At 38.2% G+C, this 17802-nt stretch overlaps 1 protein-coding gene across 1 annotated transcript; it reads left to right on the top strand.

Moving 5' to 3' along the window:
* Positions 1–613: 613 nt before the first annotated feature.
* Positions 614–9724, top strand: JCHAIN (joining chain of multimeric IgA and IgM). The gene is made up of 4 exons (XM_080796126.1): positions 614–773; positions 5028–5154; positions 8024–8104; positions 8776–9724. The coding sequence occupies exons 1-4, from the start codon at positions 710–712 to the stop codon at positions 8978–8980; spliced, it is 477 nt and encodes a 158-aa protein (XP_080652252.1). The 5' UTR covers positions 614–709; the 3' UTR covers positions 8981–9724.
* The last annotated feature ends 8078 nt before the right edge of the window (positions 9725–17802 follow it).

Below are 17802 nucleotides of genomic sequence, written 5' to 3'. Positions count from 1 at the left end.
TGGGCTCATAATTCCAAAAGCCGGTATCAGACACAAGGTCTGCCTTAATGCTATCAAATTAAACCATGGCAACTGATACATCTAATATCCATCTGTTTCAAATTCCAATTTTGTGTTTGAGTTTATAAAGTCACTGAAAGCAATCAGATTATGCATATATTATGTATGTCATATATAATATGTATATTCAAATCTGGTAACTAGGTTAATTAAGGACTAGGAGAAAAAGTTGACATAAGGTACAACTGGGACCTTGAAAGGTTTTAATTAATTTCTCCTTCTTCTCTTGCCTTCATTTACTGCTCTAGGCACAACAAATGTCCCATATTTGATTTGAAACTTTATTATCTAAGAACTAAAGTTGAGAACCCCCATTTAAACATTCTTCATGTACTCATGACTTGAAGTTATTAATAATATTCACATCTAATTTTATAGAGTAATTGTAAAATAAAGAGTTACTGCATCAAAGCATGGCTTTTGGGGAGATACTTTGGAAGAAAATACAGAAACCTGAGACATACATCTCTGTACAGGGCAGCATTTAAATTTCTGACTCCAACCACAACTGTGATTGTTTTTAGTTTGTTAACTGCCTGGGAGTGTTATTTTAAGAAAGCAGAAGCACCATCATTTGCACAGTCCTTATAGATCACACACCTTAGCCCTGACTTTTCAGCTTCGGTTTCTCAAAAGGATTGAAGTCAAGATGAGGAGCCATTTGTTTTTCTGTGGAGTCCTCGCCATTTTTGTTAAGGCTGTTCTGGTAACAGGTATGTGCTATTTTGAAAATTAACCCACATAAAAGGAAAAATGTAACACAGATCTGCTTTTCAGATTTAAACTTTGATGTTTGTGCTTTGGTTAGCTAGCTAGCTGGCTACTTTTTCTAACATGCCTTAATCTTTCTATGGGCAGTGATCTTTATGCAGAGAAGACTCACTCTAATTCTTTTTATTCTTTTTTTTTCTCTTGTTTACCTACTATAACTTAGAGAATAAGAAAATATATATTTGTGAATAAGTATTGATAGCTATGCTTACATAAATATCCATTTTAAATCTTGAAAATCAGTAATGCTCTCCTTGAGTATCTTAAATGAATATTCTGGAGATACGAAGTAATAATTACTATAACTACCATATGGGATGCATTGGGCTTTTACTTCCCTAGAGAGACTGATACTAGTTCTAACAATTTCCCTGAATATGAGCCTACAGATTTAGTATGATAATTTAACAGTGTTTAGTGTTATACAGGTTGCCTATAACTCAATGGCGTAACTTTGGTTGTTTTGTTTACTAACCTTTCAAACTACTGTAGAAAATGGAATACACTCTGAATACAGATGTAATAATTGTCCTCTAGAAGGGTAATGAGTTAGAAGTGATGTAATTTGGCCTGATGTTTTCTAACACTTACTGAGCTTATTATTTCAGAACAGGGTATGATGTAATTAAGAAGAGTCATTTTACATATATTTTTATACTAATTTAGCATTAGAAATAATGCATTTCTTTTTTTTTAAGATTTTATTTATTTATTTGACAGAGAGAGATCACAGGTAGGCAGAGAGGTAGGCAGAGAGAGAAGAGGAAGCAGGCTCCCTTCTGAGCAGAGAGCCCGATGAGGGACTTGATCCCAGGACCCTGAGATCATGACCTGAGCCAAAGGCAGAGGCTTTAACCCACTGAGCCACCCAGGTGTCCTGAAATAATGCATTTCTAACAATATTTTAAACACAAAGATAGTAGTATTAAAACAGGTACAGTATATGTATCTATATATGTAAATAAATGTTCATGAACATGTTTATATACCTACAAACATATGTAAAAATATATAAAAGATCTATCATTGAGTACATACTATTTTCCAGGCATTATGCTAACTGCTTTACATATACTATTCCATTTAATTCTCACAATAACCACTTGAGGGTAGGTACTATTAATATTTCTAACATATAGGGGTGCCTGGGTGGCTCAGTCGTTAAGCGTCTGCCTTCGGCTCAGGTCGTGATTCCAGGGTCCTGGGATCAAGCCCTGTATCGAGCCCCACGTCAGGCTCCCTGCTTGGCGGGAAGCCTGCTTCTCCCTCTCCTATTCCCCCTGCTTGTGTTCCCTCTCTCACTGTGTCTCTCTCTGTCAAATAAATAAATAAAATCTTTTTAAAAAATATTTCTAACATATAGTTGAATCCACTGAGCTTCAGAGAGGCAAAGTAACTTACCTACAGTCACACAGCAAACATGTAGAACCCAGGCCATCTGACCCTATAGCCCATGGTCCCAACTTCTATCCTATTCTGCCTATATTGGAGAATCACCCTTTAGTAAACTCATTATGTTCATATCTACTATGTGTTGTTAAGTATATTTTCTTATTTGTTTGAACTGAATTTAACAAATATTTATTGGCACCTGCTATGTCTCAAGTACTTTTGGGGTAAAGCAAGGCACAATCTATAACACAGGTTTATTTGGAAAAATATTGCCTGTAAGTGAGAATGTTAGAAACTTTTAAGGCTTGGTGAATTGACTGTATTTGTACATTTCCTGGTAGATATAGTAGACTGCCTAATATTTTTATTTAGTAACAGTAAATAGTAATAAAAATTAATAGTTTTTTCCTAGGTTTCTGGTAAGAAAATAAATTTTATCCTAAAAATAAAATACAGAAATTTTCTATTTAAGACTTAAATAGTCAAGTCACATACTTGACTCAAATCTGTATTTTTGTCAGGCATTACACATTCATTTGTATTTTATTGAGAACAACATTTAATAAAATAAGATGAAATCAGAGAGAGAGATAGACCATAAGAGACTCTTAACTATAGGAAACAAACTGAGGGCTGCTGGAGGAGAGGTGGGGGAGGGGATGGGGTAACTGGGTGATGGACATTAAGGAGGACACTTGATGTGATGAGCACTGGGTGTTACATGCAACTGATGAATCACTAAACTCTATCTCTGAAGCTAATAATACACTATATGTTAATTAATTGAATTTAAATAAAAAATAAAAACACTTAAGAGTCATGAATATAGGAGTAGGGAAGAGGACACCATTTAAGTCATCTTATTCTTCTCAAAATGTTGAGTTATATTATTGTCTTGTATTCATAATGTTTCTTCTCCAATACTATACAGACTTTTATCAGAAGATGTATTAAGAAGTTATGAATAATGCCATAATAATGCATGGTAAAATACTTCCAACAGTTAGAAGTACAAAACAATGGTCTTAAATGTTTTTGTAATGACTGTTATCATCAAGACTGAAATACTACAATTAGGTCCTCTCTGCTTTGGGACACCTCTGAAATAATTAGACTTCCAGTTACAATTATATCTATCCTGATCATTTAACCTTTGTAACTTCAATTAATGTGTTAAATATATATATTTTTAAGTTGAGACTTGATGGGAGAAATTTTAAAGGTCATTTAAAATTAAGATTAAAGTTTAAATTATAGAAATAAAATACATATTTAGTAGGTTAATTTTATGGTAGTGGAGTATAAGTTTGTTTTAAGTACCCTACACTGAGTAAAAGCTAACATTGGTAAATTCTATCAAATTGAGTATTCTAGTTGGGAAATTGTACTATAGTTTTTCAGTATGTTACCACTGGGAGAAATTGGGTAAAATGTACATGTGTTCTCTTTTTAGTATTTATTATAACCGCATGTGACTTTACAATGATTTTAAAAAGTTTAATATAAAAACAAAACAAAAATATATCAAACATCATCATTATTGTTTAATTAGCACTAATAAAGTTGTTATTGAGTCTTCAAATGCCTGTTAACTGATCTGAGTCCAGATAATGTGAAATTTTCTTTGCTTCTTCCTTGCAACACTTCCCAGACCTCTTTGTCCAATATTCAGATTCAACAATAAATGTTGATACTCAGAGTTAAGGCTTTAATGGTCATCTGTGTATCCATTCCCTTACTATTTTTTCTGTAAACAGCATATTAAGTAGAGCTTGTACCTCACAATATCTTCTAAAATGTTTTTGTAAATTCATAGCACTTTACATCTATATATGCCATATCTTTTAAAATAATTCCTATAGGAATTATTAATAAATATAACACTTATTATTTTATTTGATTGAATCATTATTCCATGATAGCCTTGTTATTATTATGAAAAAGAAGAATACAATTAAGTTTAGGAAAATTGTAGTAAAGAATATTTAAACATCTCACAAAAAAGTAGGGTTACCTTGGGGAAAATGTGCCTGTTCTTAACTGTAATCCAATCTATGGAGAAAAAAAAGTATATAAGTGGGAGTTCAGGAAGGATGTGACACTTCAAACTGGGACTTATAAAGGCTAATATTATTTGTTGTTCACTTTTGAATTATTACTTTGATCTGAGAGACATCTCGTCTAGATTTTTTTTTTCTCTATCATTTTGTCATTTGGCACTGATATTTGTAAGGCTACATTATTCAGAGCTGTGCCTCTATTAAAAACATTAGATGAAAACTAGAATTCTTCTAGCCCAGGTTCCCACAGACAGGGCCAAGAGAAAAAGAAAACAATTTGTCTGAAGCGCATTTGGAGTTCCTTCACGATGCTGTGAGATTCCACTTAGCATGTTAGATTAGCAAAGAAGACAAAAATGGAGAAAACTGAAACTGATCAACCATAAAACTTAGTTTTTCTACTGGAAAAAAGATAAATCAACCCAATAAAAGTACAGAAACATACCTTTCCCCCTTTCTTTTTTTTTTAAATTATTTTTATTAACATATAATGGATTATTTGCTTCAGGGGTACAGGTCTGTGAATCGTCAGTCTTACACACTTCAAAGCACTCACCATAGAACATGCCCTCCGCAATGTCCATGACCCAGCCACCCTATGCCTACCCCCCCCACCCCCCAGCAACCTTCAGCTTGTTTTGTGAGATTAAGAGTCTCTTATGGTTTGTTCCCCTGATGATCCCATCTTGTTTCATTTTTTCCTTCCCCACCTTCCTTTCTTTTTAATATGTTTTATTTCTCAAGCCCAAGACGAAGATGGAATGACTGTTCTTGCTGACAACAAATGTCAGTGTGCCCGGATCACTTCCAGGATCATCCCTTCTCCCGAAGACCCTAATGAAGACATTATAGAGAGAAACATCAGAATTGTGTACGTGGCTCTTTAAATTTCTTTTATTTTTTCATGTTGTAAGCAGAGATACTTTCTGATATTAGCCATTGTTTGAATGTATTGACTGTAATACCTATGTCTCTTCTTCTTTTTTTTAAGGGAGAGAGAGAGAGAGTAGGGTGGGGAGAGAGGCAGAGAGAGCGGGAGAGAGAGTCTTAGCAGGCTGGGCATGGAGCTTGGTGTGGGATTCTATCTCACAAACCTAAAATCATGGCCTGAGTGGAAATCAAGGGTCTGTCACTTCATCAACTGAGCCACCCAGGAGCTTCTCTACTCCTCTTTTTGATGTGTAATACTTACATGAACCTGTTTCCATAGATATTATCTATGTGTGTATAGAGACACATACACTTTATGTGAGGATTAAATATGCTAAATGGACAAAATTAAATATGCTAATGGACAAAAGCATCTAGGACAGTGTTTAAAAACCTATAGTAGGTACTCATACATGTTTATTTTCTTTCTCATTATTCAAGGCTTCTTCTGATATTACTAGAGCCTTTACAATCTAATAAAGAGATTCATTCATTCATCAAACTTTTATTGAGGGTAACTGAATGCCACTGAGGATTGGAGCTGGTGATACAACAATTTATATAAAACACAGTCCATGCCATCAAATAGTTTACAGTCTAGTAGGGAACTTTAACCAACTTAAAAGGCAATTGCAATACCATATTGTAAATGCTGTGACAGGAATAAATGCAAAGTGTTATGGGAGCACTAAGGAGGGGCATCCGGTCCAGTCCTGGAGGGTGAAAGGAGGGTGGCAGTGGGAGTCAGGCAGGGGTGTTGGAGTACGCGATGGCAGTGGCGGTTTAGCTGGCCCAGTGGGAGTTACTGGGTAAATGTGTGTGTGGGGAACGACAGGGATGGTAGGTGAGGCAGATCATTCCAGGAAAAGGAAACAGCTGCCGTGCTGATTGTATGAGATCATCACAGAACGCCCTTCCCACAGTACCAGGCACATTGCAAGTTTCATAAATGTTAGAACTCTTGGTGTTTTGTGGCTGTTAAGACTTGGAGATGAGAAAAGCATGGCAAGTCTGTGGAATTGCAAGCAGGTGTTTCCAGCTGGCGTTTAACGAGGGTGGCCCCGGGGAGAGATGGGGCTGGTGAGCTGCAGGTGTATCATCAGTGCCTTCTGTGCCGTTTTCTGGGTGGGAGATACTGTGGGATTAAAGCTGAGAAGAACATCGGGCTTGTATCTTAGAGGCCGTTTTGGCAAGAATGTGGCTAAGACATTGAGGGGGTCAAGACTAAAAGAGGGCACTGCTGTAACGTAGCCGAGAAATGGCAGTGTCTTGAACCAAGTGCACGGATTGCAAAGAATCAGAGTCAGCGGAACTGTGAGATGGATGAGGTATCGGTCGTGACGGAGAGGGGGCGCCCCGGAATGGTATCTAAGGGTCTGACTTGGTATCTATGTAGACGGGACTGCTAAATCCATCCTCACGTTTTCCTTTGTGTCATTTGGAGGGAGGGGTACATGTGAGGAGGAATGATGGCATATATTTTTGCATCAACACGGATGGGACTGGAGGAAATTATGCTGCATGAAATAAGTCAAGCAGAGAAAGTCAATTATCATATGGTTTCATTTATTTGTGACTCATAAGGAACAGCATGGAGGACATTAGGAGAAGGAAGGGAAAAATGAAGGCGGGGGGAATAAGACAGAGAGACAAACCATGAGAGACTATGGGCTCCGAGAAACAAACTGAGGGTTTTAGAGAGGAGGGGGGTGGGGGGATGGGTTAGCCCTGTGATGGGTATTAAGGAGGGCAGGGATTGCACGGAGCACTGGGTGTTATACTCAAACAATGAATTATGGAACACTACATCAAAAACTAATGATGTAATGTACGGTGACTAACATAACATAACGAAAAAAATAAAAAAATTAAGAAGAATAACTAAAAAAAAGAAAAAATGTGAAATTAATGAAACTACCTCAACTATTTGATGTTACCTAATTTTTCATGGAACATCACCAAATCAAGAGGCCTGGAGTCCAGTTACAGTTTTACTACTTAGTTGTTATGTGAACTTGGGTAGGTCATTGAGATCTCTGCTTTTTTTCGGTATCCCATAAATATGGATAATAATGTCTGTTTATTCCATAAATATTGAACATATTCCACATGCCACACATCTAGAAAAGCATTGAGAAAACGTAACTGGTTTTGCCTCAAAAAACTTATGTAATCTGGGGAAGCAATTTCTCTACAGACAAGAAACTATATGGCACTTATAATAAAGATATGTGAACTTTGGGGCGCCTGGGTGGCTCAGTGGATTAAAGCCTCTGCAGCCTCTGCCTTCGGCTCAGGTCATGATCCCAGCGTCCTGGGATCGAGCCCCACATCAAGCTCCCTGCTGAGCGGGGAGGCTGCTACCCCCTCTCTCTCTGCCTGCCTCTCTGCCTACTTGTGATCTCTGTCTGTCAACTAAATAAATAAAAAATCTAAAAAAAAAAAAAAAGATATGTGAACTTCAGCGAGTTGAAAGAGAAGGAGTTTGTTCAGGAGTGAGAATGGATTATCATAAAAAGGGGGAAACTTGAGTTGATTTTTAAAGGAAAAGCAGGGATTTGCTAAGTGAGCAATGATCATTGACAGAGGAGTTTCTGTGAGGTTTACTTTGAATGGGAAATGTTTAAAATATGCAAATTACTGTGAAATCTGAGTAATAGTATTACTGTAGAGTGGTTTTAGTCTTATAAAGTGCTAAATGTGCTAAATTCCTGATGAAATAGTAAATACTGTCCCAGCAACATACCTATTACCAAAAAAGCAGTATCTGTTCATTTCATTATTTTGATTTATTTTCTTTCTTTTTTTAGTGTTCCTCTAAACAACCGGGAGAATATCTCTGATCCCACCTCACCAGTGAGAACGAATTTTGTGTACCATTTGTCTGACCTGTAAGAGATTTTCCTTCATGCTAATATACATATGGAAGTTAATAACTTTAAATTTGTTAGTAAGAATGTTTCTGAAAATATGGGGTATAAACATTTACCAATATAATTTGAGCTTTTGAATACATTAATTTCTATGTTAATTAATAGATATCATAAATTTATAAAACTTTATCACAGATAAAAGTTAGCTATAAATTTATTCTGAATAAGAAATAATTGCCAGTAGTACAGAAGGGCCAATTTGTCTTAAGTTAAATAATTAGATTTCAGACATATTAACATGCAGCTGTTTCTTTGGAAGCGATAGAATCCAACATCAAATAATTTCTTTTTCTTAAAAATATTCTGCCTTCCTTGTTTAGGAACTTGTTTAATCCCAGTAAAGAACTTGTTTAATCCCAGTGTACAGGTCGGAAAAACCTAAGAGAGTAGAAGTTGCTGTATGGTATAGACAAAACAATCATATTATCATATCATTAATTATATTGTTTACTTTCAACTAATTTTTATATATTAAAGGTTGAAAAATCCCATTAACTATTCCGTAGAGTAGCTGAGGTCTGAAAGGAGTTATGAGCAAGAGCTGCTAATTTTGGATAGAAACGAATATTCACTCAGATTCCGAGACAACATTTGATGGGGATTGTCTAATGAATGTATTTGTTTTTCAGCTGTAAAAAATGTGATCCTGTAGAAGTGGAGCTGGATAATCAAATAGTTATTGCCTCCCAGAGCAATCTCTGTGATGAAGACAGTGAGACCTGCTACACGTACGACAGAAACAAGTGCTACACAAGTTGGGTCCCATTTACGTATGGTGGTCAGACCAAAATGGTGGAAACAGCCTTGACCCCGGATTCCTGCTACCCTGACTAATTTAAGTCATTGCTGACTGCACAGCTCCTTTTCTTGAAAGGCTCTTCATTTTGATCCAGAAAGTTCATGTATTTACTACCAATGAATTTGAAGCAGTGATTTTTTTGTTAATATAAAGCTACCCCCCAAATAGAAATAGTAACATTATTATTTTTATTGAAATTACTTCTCAACTATATGTTCTAAGTACTGAAATCTCTCATAGTCCTTGCCCAGAGGGTTATATGAGCTTGAGAATTTAATTTCTAGTATTTAAAAATGGACAAGAGGAGAAAGTAAAACTCAAAGAGTAAAAATAAGAAGACATAATTAAATTTCACTTTTTTTTTTTTTTGGCCTTGCCTTGGAGAGCCGGAGCTTTTGCACTTTCCACACTCTTCTCTTTTTAAAAAGTATCACTGTGCAGAGAAAATTTATGTGTAAACATAGGTCAGTTACATGTTTTCACTAGAAAAATAATAATTGGAAAACATGTTTTAGAAATGATTGCAAAAATAATTTAAAATGGGATCTCCATTTATGAAACCAATGGGCCAAAAGTGACATAATTAAATGCATAATTGAAAAAATATATTTTGACATAGTACAGATTTGGTGGCAGATGATGCAGACGCTTTTTGATAATCAGGAGAGTGTAAGAAATTCCCATTGGAAATATCTATGTTGTAACTGTATCTAATGAAGTATGTATCCAAAATATGTATTCTCTAGCACAGCTTAAACAATTAAATAGATTCATAAGCATATACCTGTGTGAAATAATTTATTGAAAAGTTTACTCGTGTTAACTTCGTTGCATGTAAGGTAAAATATAATTTATTGCTGATGAGCAGTTTGTAAGTATGGTATAATTATGCATTGATCACTGAATTCATACATGTACATATTTGAAGTACCTTTGTCATTTAAGCCTAAAATTAAATTAGAAGGCAAGGTCCCTCTTGACAAACATAGTGTTTACCATGGCACATAAAATTTCTCATGGCAGAAAACCCAAGGCCAACTGACATACACATCCAAGGGTTCTGTGGAAAGTAAATGCTGACTCAGGATTTAAAATAACAGGAGGCTGTTTCGTAAAAGTCAGTTTCCCGAAGAGGCATTGTTCTTTTTAAAAAAAATTTTTTTTTAATAAACATATAATTATTTTTATCCCCAGGGGTACAGGTCTGTGAATCGCCAGGTTTACACACTTCACAGCACTCACCATAGCACATACCCTCCCCAATGTCCATAACCCCACCTGATCTTTTTTTTTTTTAATGGGAACAGTAATTACTCATAACTTCCACTGTGTTCATATGGATTATTCAGTGTCAGGTTTTTTGTTGTTGTTTTGGGGGGATAAAGCTAGGAAACTCTAGTGCTTCAGTAGGAATCATAGTTGATGCACGAAAGACACATCATTCTTGACTAATCTAGTGTGTGGTTTTAGCCAAGTTTTTAAATTTTATCTAATTAGTAAACATTTATTAAATATTTATGCCATGCAAGGAACTGTGCTACATTTTTTGGTGATTAAGCTGTGATTAAATGCCCTCCAAACAGCACCACTCACTCCCTAGGCGTCTGCTCAGTTGTCATCTTCTCATGAAGCTCACCCTGTTTTTAAGAACTGTAAACTCTATTTCCTTATCCTGGTTTACCTCTCCCTGTATACGTATTACCTTCTTGTGGACTATGTAATTTACTTATTTACCATTTTATAGTTTCTCCCCCCCACTAGAGCATAAGGTCCACAAGGGTGGCCATTTTTGTTTTACTCGGTGATGTATCCCCAGCACTCAGAACAGTGCCTGGTACATTGAGGTTCTCAGTACATGTTTGTTGAATGACTGAACATGAATACAGTTTACTTGAGGAGACAAGACATACACATAAAAAACGACAATCATTTGGGGCGCCTGGGTGGCTCAGTGGGTTAAAGCCTCTGCCTTCGGCTCAGGTCATGATCTCAGGGTCCTGGGATCGAACCCCACATCAGGCTGTCTACTCAGCGGGGAGCCTGCTTCCCCATCCCCCTGCCTGCCTCTCTGCCTACTTGTGATCTCTGTCAAATAAAAAAAAAATCTTAAAAAAAAATGACAATCATTTGACAGAATCTCATAAAGACAAACAAATAGGGTCCAAAGTGTTATGAGGATTTATGGGGGACTTCCTGTTGGGGAATGTGGTCCAAAAAGATGTGACCACTGATTGACTCGTGAGCTGCACCTGGGCGCTTAGAGGCTTCTCTCCCCCTCCCTGTCTCTGGAATGTGGGTTCTGCTAGCCTATCCCACTCCTGGAGGCTGCGCCAAGGACATTGCCTTGAGATAGTGATGTGGTGTTGAAAACACCTGCATAGTATACATGCTTGAGCCAGTTAAGGCCTCTTTATAAGATTTTAAGATTTGACGGGCAGGTGCGGGGATCCATTCGTCCTGTTGGTGCCCAACATATGTAAGTTTCCTTTGCTATTATTAAAATTGCCACCTACCAGCATGGAGTGGCCTGCTTGTTTCTTTGGTTTCTCTCTGACCTCTGTCAAGGGGCTGGTTTCAGATTATACCAGGAAAGTCCCTGAGAGGCCTGTGAACCTACATTTCTCCCTCCCCCCCCTTGTTTTATTGAGATATAATTGACATAAAACACTGTATAAGTTAAGGTGTACAACATAATAACTTTGCATACATATCTATTGTGAAATGATTACTGCCATAAGTTTAGTTAACATCTGTCACTTCATACAGTCACAAAAATCTTTTTTTCTTGTGATGAGAACTTTTGGGGGAGACTGTTTCTGAAGAGGGTCCTTCATTCTTTCCGCACCCTTGCTGTAGTTTTTCTGCATACCCAATAGAAAACATTTTGGGGCTGGGGCACCTGGGTGGCTCAGTGAGTTAAGCTTCTTCCTTCGGCTCGGGTCATGATCTCAGGGTCCTGGGATTGAGCCCCGCATGGGGGGGGCTCTCTGCTCAGCAGGAAGCCTGCTTCCCCTCTCTCTCTGCCTGCTGCTCTCCCTACTTGTGATCTCTCTCTCTCTGTCAAATAAGTAAATAAAATCTTAAAAAAAAAAAGAAAACGTTTTTGGGGGATGCCTGGGGCTCAGTTAGGTTAAGTCTGCCTTATGCTCAGGTCATGACCCCAGGGCCCTGGTATCGAGTTCTGCATCGGGCTCCTTCCTCAGCGGGGAGCCTGCTTCTCTCACTGCCTGCTGCTCCCCTGGCTTGTGCTTTCTCTCTCTCTCTTTCTCTCTCTGACCAATAAATAAATAAATCCAAAAAAAAAAAAAAGGAAAGCATTTTAGGGTATTGTGGACATTGCTACCATAAGAAACTCTTAACCAAAGGAAACAAACTGAGGGGTGCTGGAGGGGAGGAGGGGCGGGTAGGAGTACGGGGAACCGGGTGACGGGCATTAAGGTGGGCATGTGACGGAAGGAGCACTGGATGTCATCCGCAGACGATAAACGGCTGAACTCTACCTCTGATACTAGTGATACACTCTAGGTATGTTATTTATTTATTTTTTTTAAGATTTTATTCATTTATTGACAGACAGTGGTCACAAGTAGGCAGAGAGGCAGGCACAGAAGGGGGTGGGGAGGAAGCAGGCTCCCCGCTGAGCAGAGAGCCCGACGCGGGGCTCGATCCCAGGACCCTGAGATCATGACCGGAGCCGAAGGCAGAGGCTTTAACCCACTGAACCACCCAGGCGCCCCCACTCTATGCATGTTACTTAATTGAATTTAAATTAAAAGAAAGAAAATGATTGTGTTACCACGTGGCAGGTTCTTGTAAGAAAGACCCTTACTCCGGTGTGGTCGCCTCGTCACACGCCCGCTGGGAGAGGACGGCAGACCCCGGTTCGGCAGGTCTTCCCTCTTTCGGGAGCTCCGAGAAACTCTAAGACCCAGCACGGTAATAACACTTTGGCCACTTACCGTGTGCTGAGACACCAGTCTCCTTGCTTTGTTGAGCATTAACTCATTCCGTATAAACCCAGAGCAGCTGCTGCCTTTTAGGCGAGGCTTGTGGGAGAGAGACTGTCCTACATTTGCTTGTATCACGGGACCCTTTGGCAGGGGGCGCTCGGGCATCGGCGCAGAAGAGGCAGCTCTGAAGGGGCCCTGGGCTCCTTGCAGGGGGGCTTATGTGACTGGTGGCGCTAGTAGGAATCACTGCGTTCGTGTGAGAGCTCCACGAGCGGCCTCCCCGCCAAGAGTGATCGAGTGTGGCAAGAACACCAAGACAGGCTCGTTCCCGGGAGACACAGGACTCCCCTGACGGGTGACTGACTCGACTTCCCAACCAGCTTCACTAAAAATTTCTTGGCACTGAACTGCCCTTAGGTGTCACCTACCCAGCCTCCCTTCCTATCCTCTTTCCTCCACACGGGCCAGACCTGCATCAGGGTCTCATAGTTCTCCCAGTGTTCTTGGGCTCCCACCCATATTCTCTTACAGGCGTTTTTTTCTAATAAATCTCTTGCACCTTTAATCTCATCTTGGCTTCTGCTTCTCCAGGACCTAAATTTAATTAATGAAGCTGATTATGAAGTATCTGATTTAATGGTGGTGATACTGAGCATTCTTCCCATGCCAGGCGATTCACCTATGCCATCTCATTTAATCCTCACGCTAACGCTCTGGGTGTTACTTTTATATTGTAAACGAGAAAACCAACTCAGTGCGTAATTAACAATTTGACCAGTTCATTTGTCTAGTAAATGGCAACGAAAACTGAATCACTGCTACAGTCTTAACAAATATTAATAGACGTTCTTTGGCAATCATTTATTCTCACTAATAACATTTTCTCAAAACTCATGAAGCATTTTGAGGTTAATGTGACAAATTCATTGACCTGTCAAAAAAGTAAATTATTTTTGTATTTCTTGTCCTTTCTTTTTAGTTTGAATTAAAAAGATATTTTTAAAAGACAGGCATAACTGGGTATTCTTGGTGAGAATGTTTTCCTTCTGTAGAGTTCTTGACAAGTTAGCCATTTACCTAAGTGAGCACACTCAGCACCAGCAGAGAAAAATTATGTTAATTAACAAACACTAGGAGTAATACTTTTTTGTTACAAGCCCTTAGAATCCAATAGACCCAAGCCAAGTGTTCAGTTTTCACTTTAGGACTATTGTTATTTCTAATTGTTTTACATAACTTAATATTCAAAATGAATCATATTTATAGTACCGTATCATAAATACACCGATGTACACACATTCATAATCAGGCATGTGTGGACTCCCTAACCTAGAAGCAGTGGGATAGGGAAATTAACCTTTGATATATTTCCCAGGTCTTGGCTTTGGGGTGGCAGTGTAGTATAGTGGGTAAACTCATGGCGTAGGTTGAAATACACACTGAGTGACTGAATGATAGGTCACTAATGGCAAGGTCATTGACTCTAAGATTGAAAAATGGGGGTAAAAACAACTATCTTACAGACTTAAAAAATTAATTATTTTTTATTAACATATAATGTATTATTTGCCCCAGGAGTACAGGTGTGTGAATCATCAAGCTTACACACTTCACAGCACTCACCATAGCACATACCCTCCCCAATGTCCATAACCCAGACACCCTACTCTTACCCCCTCACTACCCAGCAACCCTCAGTTTGTTCTGAGAGATTAAGAGTCTCTTATGATTTGTCTCCCTCCCAATCACATCTTGTTTCATTTTTTCCTTCCCTACCCCTCTAACCCCTGACTCTGCCTCTCAAATTCCTCATATCAGGGAGATCATATGATAACTGCCTTTCCCTGATTGACTTATTGCGCTCAGCATAATACCCTCTAGTTCCATCCATATCATTGCAAATGGTAAGATTTCATGTTTTTTGATGGTTGCATAGACATGGACATCTTGATGGACATCTAGGCTCTTTCCATAGTTTGGCTATTGTGGACATTGCTGCTATAAACATTCAGGTGCACGTGCCCCTTCGGATCACTACATTTGCATTTTTATGGTAAATACCCAGTAGTGTGATTGCTGGGTCATAGGGTAGCTCTATTTTTAACTTCTTAAGTAACCTCCATACCATTTTCCGGAGTGGCTGCACCAGCTTGCATTCCCACCAACAGTGTAGGAGGGTTCCCCTTTTTCCTCATCCTTGCCAACACTTATCATTTCCTGACTGGTTAATTTTAGCCATTCTGACTGGTGTGAGGTGGTATCTCACTGTGGTTTTGATTTGTATCTCCCCGATGGTGAGTGATGTTGAACATTTTATCATGTGTCTGTTGGCCATTAGGATGTCTTCTTTGCAGAAATGTCTTTCATGTCTTCTGCCCATTTCTTAATTGGATTCTTTTCTTTGTTCTTTGGGTGTTGAGTTTGATAAGTTCTTTATAGATTTTGGACACTAGCCCTTTATCTGATGTGTCATTTGCAAATATCTTTTCCCATTCTGTCAGTTGTCTTTTGGTTTTGTTGACTGTTTCCTTTGCTGTGCAAAAGCTTTTGATCTTGATGAAGTCCCAATAGTTCATTTTTGCCCTTGCTTCCCTTGCTTTTGGTGATATTTCTAGGAAGAAGTTGCTGCAGCTGAGGTCGAAGAGGTTGCTCCCTGTGTTCTCCTCAAGGATCTTGATAGATTCCTGTCTCACATTAAGATCTTTCATCCATTTTGAGTCTATTTTTGTGTGTGGTGTAAGGAAATGGTCCAGTTCCATTCTTCTGCATGTGGCTGTCCAGTTTTCCCAACACCATTTGTTGAAGAGACTGTCTTTTTTCCATTGGACATTCTTTCCTGCTTTGTTGAAGATTAGTTGACCATAGAGTTGAGGGTCCATTTCTGGGCTCTCTATTCTGTTCCACTGATCTATGTGTCTGTTTTTGTGCCAATACCATACTGTCTTGATGATGACAGCTTTGTAATAGAGCTTGAAGTCTGGAATTGTTATGCCACCAACTTTCACGTTCTTTTTCAACATTCCTCTGGCTATTCAGGGTCTTTTCTGGTTCCATATAAATTTTAGGATTTTTTGTTCCATTTCTTTGAAAAAAATTGATGGTATTTTGATAGGGATTGCATTAAATGTGTAGATTGCTTTAGGTAGCATAGACATTTTCACAATATTTGTTCTTCCAATCCATGAGCATGGAATGTTTTTCCATTTCTTTGTGTCTTCCTCAATTTCTTTCATGAGTACTTTATAGCTTTCTGAGCACAGATTCTTTGTCTCTTTGGTTAGGTTTATTCCTAGATATCTTCTGGTTTTTGGGCGCAATTGTAATTGGGATCGACTCCTTAATTTCTCTTTCTTCTGCCTTGCTGTTGGTGTATGGAAATGCAACTGATTTCTGTGCATTGATTTTATATTCTGAGACTTTACTGAATTCCTGTATGAGTTGTAGCAGTTTTGGAGTGGAGTCTTTTGGTTTTTCCATTTAAAGTATCACATCATCTGCAAGGAGTGAGAGTTTGACTTCTCTTTGCCTATCCAGATTCCTTTTATTTCTTGTTGTCTGATTGCTGAGGCTAGGACTTCTAGTACTATGTTGAATGGCAGTGGTGATAGTGGACATCCCTGCCATGTTACTGACCTTAGGGGAAAAGCTCTCAGTTTTTTTTCCATTGAGAGTGATATTCACGGTGGGTTTTTCATAGATGGCTTTGATGATATTGAGGTATGTACCCTCTATCCCTACACTTTGAAGAGTTTTGATCGGGAAAGGATACTGTACTTTGTCAAATGCTTCTTCAGCATCTATTGAGAGTATCATATGGTTCTTGTTCTTTCTTTTATTAATGTATTGTATCACATTGATTGATTTGTGGATGTTGAACCAAACTTGCAGCCCTGGAATAAATCCCACTTGGTCGTGGTGAATAATCCTTTAGTGTACTGTTGGATCCTATTGGATAGTATTTTGGTGAGAATTTTCGCATCTGTGTTCATCAAAGATATTGGTCTGTAATTCTCTTTTTTGATGGGATCTTTGTCTGGTTTTGAGATCAAGGTAATGTTGGCCTCATAAAATGAGTTTGGAAGTTTTCCTTCCATTTCTATTTTTTTGGAACAATCTCAGGAGAATAGGTATTAATTCTTCTTTAAATATTTTATACATTTCCTGTGGGAAGCTGTCTGGCCCTGGGCTCTTATTTGTTGGGAGATTTTTGATGACTGCTTCAATCTCCTTACTGGTTGTGGGTCTGTTCAAGTTTTGTATTTCTTCCCAGTTTATATGTCTCTAGGAATGCATCCATTTCTTCCAGATTGTCAAATTTGCTGGTGTGTAGTTGCTCATAATATGTTCTTATAATTGTTTGTATTTTTTGGTGTTGGTTGTGATCTCTTCTCTTTCATTCGTGATTTTATTAATTTGGTCCTTTGTCTTTTCCTTTTGATAAGTCAGGCAAGGGGTTTATTAATCTTATTAATTCTTTCAAAGAACCAGCTCCTAGTTTTGTTGATTTGTTGTACTGTTCTTTTGGTTTCTATTTCATTGATTTCTGTTCTGATCTTTATGATTTCTCTTCTCCTGCTGAGTTTAGGCTTTCCTTGCTGTTCTTTCTTTAGGTGTAGGGTTAGGTTGTGTACTTGAGACCTTTCCTGTTTTCTTGAGGAAGGTTTGTATTGCTATATACTTTCCTCTCAGGACCACCGTTGCTATGTCCCATAGATTTTGAACAGTTGTGTTTTCATTTTCATTTGTCCCCATGAATTTTTTCAATTCTTTTTTGATTTCCTGGTTGACCCATTCATTCTTTAGTAGGATGCTCTTTAGCCTCCATGTATTTGGGTCCTTTCCAACTTTCCTCTTGTGATTGAGTTCTAGCTTCAGAGCATTTGGGTCTGAAAATACGCAGGGAATGA

The sequence above is a fragment of the Martes martes genome, assembly GCF_963455335.1.
Source record: "Martes martes genome assembly, chromosome: 2".
Lineage (NCBI taxonomy): Eukaryota > Metazoa > Chordata > Mammalia > Carnivora > Mustelidae > Martes > Martes martes.
Note: the sequence above shows the minus strand (reverse complement) of the source record. Positions and strands in the feature narration are given on the sequence as shown.